Raw genomic sequence first — 12,170 nt, 5'->3', positions numbered from 1 at the left:
TTTCTGCAGGCCAAATGATGCTTTCATTTATACCTGTGCAACTGCTGCCAGCTGGCAGCTGGGGCAGAGCGAGCTGGAGCAGGCTGGTTATGGACAGGGTGTGTTTGATAATGAGTCAGTGAGAAGCAATAAACCCAGAGCACAGCCACACCACTCAGGGCTTCAGCTGTTCGTGCCTTTCTCCTCTTCTCCTCCTGCTCTTACACCAGGGCAGTCCTGTGCAGATGGTGGTCATAAAGCCACAAGTGGGGACAGAAGGACCAAGCTGGAAGTGAAGCTGGGAGATAAGTGAGGAGAGGAGGGCTGGGGTTAACATCATCCTGCTCATTCCCTGCTGCCCTCCCGTTTGTGCCTGAATTCAATGGAACAACAAATGGGCACCCCGGGGGGAGAGTCTTTGTGTGGAGTTTGAGAGATCCAAAGAAAATGTGTTGGCTGGATCTGTGAGCTGCAGAGGACAGAGAGAAGTCGTGAGTGGTATTACACTGCAGGCCTGGTTCTCAGAATAGATGAAGTTGTAAAGAGTAGGCTGATGGATGTTTGGAGAATGGCAGCAGGTCCATCCCAGCTGCCACCCCTCTTCCAGCTGTTCTGGCCAGAGAAGACAGCTCAGAGGGGGCTCCTGCTGTCCATGTGTCCAGGAGGACCAAGTACAGGAAAGAGTTGCTCAGTGATGCTGCTCTAGAGGTGAAGAAATTCAGTGTGAGCAAAACGCGAGTTAGCTATCAGATTCTAGGAATCCTGTGTGAAATTCCAGGGGGTGTTCTTGTGAGTTTTAATGTTTGTCCTCATATTGTATCCCCCTACCCCATATGCCTAGGAAGAAGAAAAGGTACTTCAGTGGGAAAACAACTGTGTAGCCCACCTAAACCACCCTGTAGCCCACCTAAACCACTCTGTAGCCCACCTGCCCTCTCATCTCTCCCATCCCATCACTGGGTTTGTGCTGGTGCTGCAGAGGCTTGGGGGGGGTGGTAACACATCTCTTACAGTGGCTGTAGAATGCATAATATGGAAATCCTTTTTCCACACTCATATTTCCCAGGAAATGGGTTTGTAAGATGACATGGCTGGAGTGCTGATTGTAGGTGGGGCAAATGGATGTGACATTTCAGACAGAGCTTTGCCAGCGTTGAAAGATGGTAAGGAGTTTGTGATTGAGAAGAGCTGCATAACGTGAGGGGAGGCAGCCCTGTGTGCCTTATCTGTGCTATGAGACTGCATTTGTGTTCAAACTGAATGCTTTAGAAATGTGTTCAGAGAGCATCAGCTGTGTTTGCATGCCAGGAGCAATGATGAATCCTAAATTCAGTATGAAAATAATTCAGATCATCTCCAGTGCCCATTTTCTGCTGCTGAAGATTATGGTACTTAAGAAAAAAAAAATCACTTTGAACAAGTCCAAAATATAAATGGTACTAAACTAATGGGATCAAATTCATTATATTGAGCTTAATTGCAACTTCATGGCTCCAGATTTATTCCAATGTAATTCTGTTAATACCAAAACTAGAATAATAAAGTGATGAGTCAGGTCTATTGTTTGTAAATCTCCACTAGAGATCATTAGCTTGTATACAATTGCATTAAAGTTTAAATGACATGCTGCTGTAATTTTTTTCGCATGGTTTGAGAAAATCTGCACATGTTGGAGCCTCTGGGTAATTTAAATTGAAGTAGTTGAGAAAATGTCATGTAACAATGATATGAGGAATGCAGTCAAATATTATCTTAAACAGCTCAGCACAATTTGTAGTAATATATTAGGTGAGTCATCAGTTCTGTTACCCTGTCAATATGGTGAAACTTTAAAGAAAGCTGTAGTGTGGTGCAAAAGATGCTTTGAATCAATTTAATTGCTAACTAGGGTAAACAACTTTGGTGTAATACTAAACAGGCATACAGAACACTGGTGAGAAGTTCCAGCTAAGAATGGAAGTTGTAAGCAGTGGAAGTGTTGAATGAGGGTGTGTTATTTCAGTCTGGTAGTGTGGAGAGATTGTGGTGAGGCTCCAGCACGTTCAGTTCAGTACAAGAAAAGATGACAGGGAGTGTTTCACTGTCCTACACAATGAATGTGTCACACAAAATGCAACAGGTAAAAAGAGGCCAAAGGGAGAAGGACAGAGCAACCAGGGACCCGCTGGGTTCAGGACATAGTGCCAACATTTTGATTCTTTGCATGCTTCTCATGCATTCTCTTCCCTTTTCCCTCTCACCCTTTCATTCTTGATTAGCTAACCCAAAATAAAAAATGTCTTTAAGAGCAGCTGTGAAAACATACAAGTTTGAATTTTAGGATATTTTAATCAGTATGATTAGGTTTCCCATCAAGAAATCTCCTCATCTGCTGTCAAGCTATTAAGGCAGAAATGTGTAAATGAGTTAAAGGAATTGGAAGAGGTTCACCAAAAATATCTTCGACTTCCTGCCCCCCTTTCCTGAGCAATAAGGACTTGTTCACAGCCATAAAGGTGGGTATAGGTGTGAACCTGTGCATGCTGTTTTACGTGCCCATTTATGAAGCACATCTCATGAAGAGATAAAATGCAAGGAATTGTTTCAGTCAGGACGTTGCTCACAGTGTGCAGGTGCCTGTTGCAATAATTGTCTGCAGTGGTTCATCCCTGAATCCTGAACTTCCCTTCAACTTTTTCTGTTACTACTTTTTCTATAAATCTGTCCATAACCCCTGAACAACATTGGCTTTGAACTCCAGTGCATCTACTCTATGAAATTCTCATCCAGGCTTTAATCTTCTCTCACCTTGATATATTTTAACTCCCCTCTTTATGGGCTGGCACACAAGTTGAATTTAATGGTGATAAATGTATTTCTGAGATTAAAAGCTATAAAGTATACATTACAGATTAATCTGAGCCAAATCTCCATTGTCAACGTGGTAAATTTGGGGAAGTTGGATCAGGGAGGAGCCAAGGAGCCTGTGGTTGTAGCTTAGGCTCATCTCTGATGTCAAGCACATGGTTTTGTTTGTTGTTTTTAAAGAGTGTCTATTAATTTTTGGTGTCTTTGCTACCACAGAACATTTAAATCATCACTGAAGCAACTGTCCCAATTTACCTTCACACTGTGTTCAAGAGCAAAGCTTGAGATGTGAAAATATCTGAGGGGAGGAGAAGAGCAAACAAATCAAGGCCAGAAAGGAAATCTTTCCAGCCCATCCTCCTTATTTGCATTTTCCTGATGCACATAGGGAATGAATTCATGTGTCTTTTCTCTTTCAAAAGGGAGTGGCCACTGTTTTTGCTTATGCTCTTTGTCACCATGCAAATTTATCAAGATATGGCAACACAAGTCTATTGCACAACTTGGTTGCAATTTTTTAAAAGGCACTTGTATGCTGTTAAAATTCCTTATTATCTCACTATTTTGCAGTTTCTGAATCAGAGCAGTACAATTTAGTAATCTAAACTGTAGAAATAGTGTGGTAAAATGTGTTAAAATATGAGTCATATACTTGATTTTGGTGGTGGAAATTGGATTATTATGATGCATATGTACATTTAAATTAGCAGTTGTAATTCAGAAAAAGAAGATTTTCAGGTGAGTTTCCACAGTAAGGTGTGCTTGTAGAGTTGGCCTGGGCCAGACTTTGTACTGTGCCTGTTCTTTATATGAAATGTGGTGGATCTACATTTCAAACAATATGTGATCCTTTCAAAAAAGGGAGATCCACCCTTTTTTGGGTGGATCATAAACCTACAACAAGGGTAAGAGCTATTAGAGACCACGGGGAGCTTCCCAGAGGGGTTGCTGCCAGTATAGATGTGTGTGACTATAAATACAGCTTTCCTACAAATGTACACACACAAATTACTTTTCTAAGAACATTCCTATAACCAATATCATTAAAAAATGTATTGGCCTATGCTTAAGCCTACTAAATTAAAATCTTTAGAAGTGAATTTTAAGCCTGTGTTGAATTAATTGAATTTAGGCTCTGGTGTTCATGAGTCAGGTTCAGTTGTCTGAGTCTTGTGTGTCTGCCTCCCAGGAGATTACAAACTCTGAACTGCAAACAAGACATTGCATGGAGCTGTGCGTTTGTGCTTAAAGGACAGATTCTTTATCCAACCTATAACAAGAGGCCACTGGTTTTGGGGCTTGGTTTTGGTTGTTTTTATTCTGTTCTGCTTTTCAACCATTTCTTCTCAAGGAAGCACAGCTGGAAAGCATTAACTGAAAACAAATGATGTTGCAGAATATCTGCTTGTTCATTGCTGCTTAATTCTGCTTAATGCCGCTTGATTCAAGTTTTGAACTGCCCTTAACTGCATCTAAAACTTAGAAGACAAACCTGTAAACCAGTTCTCCCTTCCCAACCCAAGATAGGCAGAGGAGGATGGGGGGAAGGTTACCCTTGAGCCCTTCCCTCTTTTCAAGCTTTCTTGCCTTCCTTTCTCCCTTTAACATATTAAATTTCAAGTGCCGAATTTTTGTGGGATGCGGGTGAGCTCACAAACAGGGCGGTGTTTGTGTTGTTTTTGTATTTCACCTTCCCCACCGTGCCTGCTAAGAGCAAGGGGCGGGTGTGGACAGCACAAAGCTTTATTTGTGCTGGCAGACAACTGCTGGAGACAGTGTGTCCTTATCAGCCGTGCCTGATAACACAAAATCTGCCCATCTGCCACCCCTGAGCTTTGGAAGACACTGCTGAAGCTCCGGGCTGCGGGTGGGAGGCAGGGGTGGATGGATAAACGTGGGACTTAGGGAAAAATGACAGTGCTCTCCTGAAAATCACTGTGCCCTTTGGAACTGCAGAATTCCTGCCAGAGGTGATTGCTCCGACCGTGATTTAAATGCGATTTCTAAGGTGCTGCACTGGTTTAGGCTGCAGAGCTTAAAGACATCTGTGGGGAAAATAGATAAGTGTTATCCTTTATCTGAGTTTCCATTGCTGTTAGGAGATTTATTAGCGTTTTTTATGGCTGGTCATAGCCTGTGTTCTTTAATATATTATTTGCAATTTCCTTTCTCTAGATTGTGCCATTTGAGGAGCACAACTCAAATTTTCCATCAGTTGCATCAGGGAAGCCATAAATATGTCACAAGGGGTGTATTTATGTACCCTATTATGCGTTGGAAAGAATTTGGCCTGTACTGTGTAAAATTAAAACAATAATTAGGCTTTGACACAAAGGTTGGAAGTAAAACTCCTGGCTTACATATATTTGTGTGCTTATTGTGTGTGATAATTAAATGGTAGTTACAAATTTCTGCATACCCTAAATCACCCTAATGGAAACACTTAGGCCGTGTTACCTCTTAGCAGGTGTCCTAATATAACTGGAGGAGGGCTGAAAATTGAGGAAAAAGGATTTAACAAAAGCGTGCTGCAGTCTGCAGTGTCGTGGGCACTCGCTGGGCACTGAGGTGCCCTGGTAGGGGACAGAGGATTGTCCTTCAGAGCAGGGAGACATCAGCTGAGTGCTGACAAGCCATGGAGAAGCTTTCCCTTCCTGCTCTCTGCGTGTGAAAATCCCGCCAGGCCCAGAGTAAGGCTGATGTTTGTGTCGGTCATACTGGAGCTCGTTCCATGGCAAGGGATCAGTCTCTGCGGACAGCATCCCCCTCAAGGTCGCGATGCTCGCTGATCTTGGCAAAGTACGAGATAGAAATGGAGCAATGAAAGGCAGTGCTGGGCAGAACTGCAGTGCTGCTGACCTAGAGAGGTAAAGACTAGGGGACAGAAAGGAGAACAGGGCAATTGCCAGAAAGTACAGAAAATACAGAAAAAAATACATTATGGCTTCAGCTCTTTAAGGAGCTAGCTCGTCCCTTGTGAGAAAAGCAAAGTTAGGACTAGGGAGATGTCCTCTTATTTAATGGTGTGCAGTCACATCTGTCTCTCAACATTGTTTTTGTTGTCGTTCTTTTTTGGGTTTTTGGTTTTTTTAATCCGACTTTAAAACTGCCTTTCAGCAGTTGGAAACATAAATATGGATTGCTGAATATAAGTGCTTTTAATAAGTTTGAGGCTAAAACTATCAAAATACAAGGTAGCTCAGTGTCTTAGGTATGTATATAAAATAACTAAAACCAAAATTTCTTCAGTTCTGCTGGCATCAGTTCTTATGAAAACTTCCTTTGTCTTTCACCCAGCTTTAATTTTGCTGATTGTGGTTCCCCCTCCCAGTTATTTCTGCTTTTATAACATGAGATAAAAATACATTCTTTATAGATTAATGAAAGCCATGAACATGAGGTGCTGTTAGAGCTTTACAAATTTATTTTTTTTAAATACTATTGTCATTTGGCAAATAAGTGTTGCCTGCTAAGAGCTGCTCTTCTGTGTGAGCCGCGTGTAACATTGCAGTTAATAACATTTAGTGTTATCAGCTGCTAGATGACTTTATCTCAACTACAAAAGCCTGTTTGCAGAGAGGAGGCAGCCTCGCCGGAGTGCCAGATTGTTAAATAACTACAGGTTGCCAAAACTAAATGAACTTTTCAGCTGGTAATGATGTGCAAATTGCTCACAAAAATGTATGTGCACTGGAGGAATGCTCACAAGCACGGGGTTGTGTCTGGTTTAAACGATTCTTTGCCTTTGTCCTTAACCCAGCAGTGACACCATTAGAATGAATATATCTGTAGGTATAATAACACCGTTATTTTGTGTTATTAATAGCTGAATAGTTCCTCAATAGCTATTTTAATGAATGTAATTAACCAAATATATATTTAAGCAATTTTTAAGTTATTACTATTATGTTAAGTAGCCATTTAAGCTATATTGTGGCCCTCTTGGTGTAAAGCAGCTCTGGGTAAGAGGAGTGGCTGTGGTTGTGCTGCCATTGTCCCCTGGGTGTGACTATAGTGTATGGAAGGAAGGTTTAAAATGGGCCTTTTTTTAGGTACTGGTACTGCAGGTACCAGAAGGGGAGACACAGGAATTAAACACTGACATGTCAATTAAGCAGTATTTTTTAAATTAATTTTTTCTTTTCTTGAAAAATAGTTTTCTGTAATGTGGCAGATACGAGGAGCTGCCTTTGGGTGAAGAGGTCTCAGTGTAAACTTCAGTGAGAAGATGAAGAGTTAAAATCATGCCCAGGAGGGTGGCTGCAGTTGGCCCAGGAGTGTTACCCAAAAGCTGCAGTTTCTCTGCGGGTGCTGCTGCAGCCCAGAGGAAGCCTTGGGTTTCCTGAGCAAAGCTTGCTCCCTGGCCCTGCAGTGTCTCACCTTGGATTTCTCAGCCTGGTTGGGAATTTAGTACAAAGAGCCATTCTTGTGAATCGTGTTTTCTTTGCAATTTTGCATTCCAGCTCAACAATTCATTCCTACTTTTTTCTAATGGCAAAGACTTTACTGGAGTTCACATAACTTTGGAAAAATGGTTAGTTCAGGTTCTTCTGGGGGCCTTGAATGTTCCAGTTCCAATCCACTGGGGGTTGTTTTAAAAATACAACTCTTGGTATACTTAATATGCATTAGAATTAGTGGGATATTCTGACAAACAGTTAATATCGTTGAATTTAAAAGTTTTTCAAAGGTATTTTTCTGTAGTGAAGTTAAAGCTAATGATGTGACTTCAGAGTATTCATCTTCCCATCTCTTGCATTATTTGACTCTTCTCAGCAGTATTTATATGATTTCAAATGCAGACAGCATTTTGGAAATATGATTTGAATGTGCTGTGGAGTGTTTTGGGTCCATCAAGTCTGTGTTTTTCAGATGGCATGGCAACATCCTCAGGTTGAACCAGTCCTTTCCCCTCTGGAAGAACTGAGTTATTCGTGGTACTTTTATTCCTGCTTTGTAAAATATGTAATAAAAATGTGAGATGTGGTGAAAGGGGAGTGCCAGCGTTTAGGTACACACCAAGTGGTTATTAATGGTATTAGGCTGCATGAAAATTGTCAGTCTTTAATTTTAGCGTTCTACCTTTGTCCCATAAATGATTTCAAAACTAAGATTATTTCTTTTTCTGAATTTATTTTTTATTCATTTAGGACTATGCACAGCTACATACACTTTTAACTTAAAATGTTGTTATTACAATTTTTTCTCAAGTTCTTACAGCCAGTACCCCAGAAAAACATAATTTTTATTTAGTATTGTAGGACTAGCCTGTTCTGAATTTGTTATAGGTTTGAGCTGCTGTCGGGTAGAATAAAAAGAATATAGTTCAATTTTCAAGTTGCAAAACACATTTAGTATGTCCAATTTAGCAGCTGTTGCAAACACTTGAGGGCATTTTCTTCAGCATTTGAAAATTCCCTGTAGAAGTGAGACAGGAGACATTAATTTAGCATTTCAAGCTTGAAAAATAATTTAACCTTTCCTTAAATTGTGTTTTGAAGTTTGGGATTAACACTGTGCCTGGCTGCACAGATGGTTACATTTTATATATTCCTTTGTCTAGGAAAAAAAAAGAGACCACATGGTCAGTTAATGACTTTTAACACTCCTAGTCCTCATTTTATATCTTCCTAATGGGACCTCAGAGACTGTGGGAAGATACTCAGAAAATTGTTGTTTATCGTGTAAGATTTCTAAGATGTGTTGTATTCTGTGTCCCAGAACTCATGAGCTATTTTTGCTCCTGCTTATTAATCCTGGTTAATGAATTTTACAGCTTCATCCCTTAAGATTTAACATCCATAATTCTGCTGTGGAAAAAATGAAAACTAAGATCACTGATGTAGAGAAAATGTTACTCTATTAATGGAATGTGAGGGCTCTTATTTAGTAATTTTTAATAGGTAAAATTATCAATGAAATGCATTGTCAAGAAGTAGACTCCATATCAAGTCACTGAAGTGGTTATAAGCTAAAAAAGCTTTTTAGTCTTTCAGAATGCTTTCTAAGCTTTTTTGCAGCCACTTTGATTCACTTGGTGAACCGAGGACGACACAAATCAAATGTGATGCTCGGATAAATGATGGAAAATCCATTAAGTTGGTGGTGTGTCACCAGAGCAGACAATTCTAGCATATCAAACCAGTCCTTAACTGGATATTTTGTGCTTTGTAATGATTTTTTTTTTCTAAGTAGTTTTAAAAGTATCAGCTAACAGACTGATAGATTAGCACAGAATCATAGAATAAAGCCATGGAATGGTTTGGGTTAAAAGGGACCTTAAAGGTCACCTGGTTCCACCCCCCTGCCATAAGGGGACACCTTCCACTAGGCAGAGTATGTAAATCTGCACATGGCACATGAAGCAGATCTTGATAAATCACTGAGTGCTGTACAGCATTGAGCACTTGTAAGACATCTGTCAAGTTTATAAAATGTTCCCAATATAGGCCAAATGTTACCAATATTTTTCCCCCCTCCACTTGAAAGTGCAAGTAAGGATTTTAAGGCTACTGCTCTTTTATCATGTAAAGAAAAGTTTCCTTTAATCTTTTAAGTTCTTAGCCTTTTAAGCCAACGTGTGCAACAAAATCCGCCTGGTTGGAATTCTTAAAGATAGCGGTAACTGGTACAAGACTTCACAGCCTTATTCCAAATCCTGTGGCAAAAGGATTGCCAGCACTGCAGTCACAGAGATGATTCTTGCTACTAGGAGGTGGAAATTTTATGATGTTCCTGTAATTCTGTGTTAGCTTTGCAGGCCAGGATGGGATATAGGGGTGAGATGTTTTGAGATGCTGAGTCTCCAGTCTTAAATGTTATCAGCCAGGCACTTCTGGCAGATACTTAATTCACTTTGATTAAATTAAACTTCAGACATCTGAAGATGTTGTTTATATATTTCGGGGGTGTTTGTATGCATACATATGGGAACACACACTCTGCCTTCCAGTCAGCCAAATCCTCCTCCATTAATTTATTCACAGAGGAAAAGGTTATGTTTCCTCTAGATTTTCAAGGGTGTTTTGTTTAGTTTTTCTTCCAAGGGACTTCCTAGAAAGAAAGGCTAAGAGAGTGTTGCAGGAAAACCACTGTTGGCTGAGAAGTTTGGTTACCCCTAAGTGCCATTTCCAGTTCCTAAGCTGCAGAAGGAGCTGGGATGTAAAGGTCAGAAGTTGCCAGAGTAGTTGATGTTAACACAACATGATGAATGTCGTGTTATAAACACAGTGGAAACTCCCTGTCTTGTTTGAGGTCTGGAAATCTCAGGAGTAGTAACTTCTCATGCTTGGTAGAATGGCCTGAAGAGTGGTTTGGCATTATTATTTTAAACCTCACAGATAAAGAAGCTCAGTGTGAAACTTTGCAGCCCCTTACTATGGGTGAAATGTAGAAAATTCTGCCTTGTCTTCTATTGGTTATCTTAACTGTCTCAAGATGCAAAGGTTTTCCCAATACCATTACTATCTTTATGACTGATCAATAGAATATGGAATCTCTGTTAATAAACAAAACACTGTCTGTAAATGGAGATGCTGCAAAATTAACTCTTTTTTTTCTTTGTCCTGTTTTTCCAGCGGAACCCCTGCCTTTAATGGACTTGTGCAGAAGATCAATTCGTTTTGCTCTTGGTAGAGACCGCCTGCATGACATAGAAATTCTACCTTTGCCTCTGTCTCTGAAAAATTATTTACAGTACCAATAAGACATCTAGAACCCTCTGGCCTCACATTGGACTTCATCAATGCAAATGGCAGAAAATTGTTTACAGCAAAATATAAATCTTTGTGATGGACACTTAAGTGTTATTTAATTTTTAATATATATATTTTTTTCTGAACCAGTGAAAGCAGATCACTGTGGGGGACTACTAAAGAATGTGAAAACATTGATTTGATTGAGGTTCATGTGTTACCTGTTGCCTTTTGTGTTTACAGTCCTGAAGGCTATAATTTTCATCTCTCATACTTTGATTGGTTTATCTTTGTTGCTTCTGGTAAATGCCAATAGAAAATCTGACCTGCAAGATTCACTATCCTGCAGACAGATTTTTCAACATTATGATTTTCATTTTTCTTTCTCTCTCCTACACTTTACTCCAATAAATAAAAATAAATTAGCAAAGGAAAAGTCTTGACAGTAAATTCTGAAAAATATTTAAACCTTGGTATGCAGAGTTGTTGAGAGTTCTGCGTGTTCAGTTCTCAACATAATTAGGCCTATAATGTCTAAAAGCTCTAATGTTTAAAAAAAGCAGAGTATTTTCTAGAAGAAGAGAATGTGGTTTAGAAACGTGGGAGGAAACAAACAGTTTATGTGTCAGATTAATTTCTGGACTTGGTAACAGTAAGGTGCAGTTCGTTGTTTTCAAGACCAAATCGAGTCCCTCCAAAGTTCTGCAGTTTATAACAAAGTGTTCATTGTCCCAAGAATTTAGGATATTCATAATTTAGGAAGCTTGTCACTTTTTTTTTTTTAAACAAATTTATGATTTTTATGTGGTATGAACTCAAAATACTTTGTTTTCTTTTTAATGTATGTGTGGTTATAATGTTTATTTATCTGTTTAGCGTCTGGAGTTCTCATTTAACTGTTTCCCATCTTGGGGTGACTGATTCTTTTTTTTTTTTCCCCAGCTCCATCTGAAATGTATCAGTTTTTCAGTCTCATCCCTTTTTTTTTAAGATGCTGCTTTCTGTTTGTGTTTCTTACATGTTTCAAGTAATCTGCCTGAATCAGTTATCTAGTTTTTAAACTGGAAGTTGTTGTTAGGGCAGAATGTCAAATGTTTAGACTGAGCTGCCTTCAGCATATTTTAATGTGAATTTACTGATGAATGAGGAGAAAATTTCTAATAAAGTCTACTGTCCAAAGTCAAACTCCCATCTCCTTTGATGAAGTGTTAAAACTCTCATAGCCCAGAGCTGAAGTTCAGTTCCTTATGCAGCTTTGCACGTTTCTGTTTGGTTCTTCTGTGGGATTGCTGCTCTGGGCTCCTGTGTGAGAGACATGGCAGGCACTGCTCTGTCCCATTCTTGATTTATCCCATTCACCCTGAGCATGGCCCTGCTCTTGCTTTCAGCACCATTCTGGGCAGATTCCTCTGAACAAAACCTCACTTCTGTGCCAAGCCGTGCTTTGGGACTTGGTGCTTTTGAGGCAGGTTGGAGACTGACTGCTGTGCACTGATGATCCAGGCAAAACCACTGACCCACAGATGGCCCACAGTCACCCCTGGGAACAGAATTACAGTTCCAGCTGGAAAAGAGAAATGTGAGATACAACACAAGCAAGAGTGAAAGTAACAAGGACGTCAGGAGTTAAATAACTAAAGCTTGACTGAC

The 12,170-nt window shown here is 39.9% G+C and overlaps 1 protein-coding gene across 3 annotated transcripts in view; it reads left to right on the top strand.

The window, feature by feature from the left end:
• SPSB4 (splA/ryanodine receptor domain and SOCS box containing 4) overlaps positions 1–11,705 on the top strand; it is a 79,139-nt gene extending 67,434 nt beyond the window's left edge. For all 3 annotated transcript variants that reach the window (XM_088170698.1, XM_014879581.2, XM_088170697.1), the window contains one exon: positions 10,404–11,705. In XM_088170698.1, the coding sequence (XP_088026824.1) occupies positions 10,404–10,531 (128 nt within the window). In that variant the 3' untranslated portion in view covers positions 10,532–11,705. The remainder of the gene's footprint in view (positions 1–10,403) is intronic.
• Positions 11,706–12,170: the final 465 nt, after the last annotated feature.

The sequence above is a fragment of the Sturnus vulgaris genome, chromosome 10, assembly GCF_052056855.1.
Source record: "Sturnus vulgaris isolate bStuVul1 chromosome 10, bStuVul1.hap1, whole genome shotgun sequence".
Lineage (NCBI taxonomy): Eukaryota > Metazoa > Chordata > Aves > Passeriformes > Sturnidae > Sturnus > Sturnus vulgaris.
This window is presented reverse-complemented; position numbering and strand designations above follow the sequence as displayed.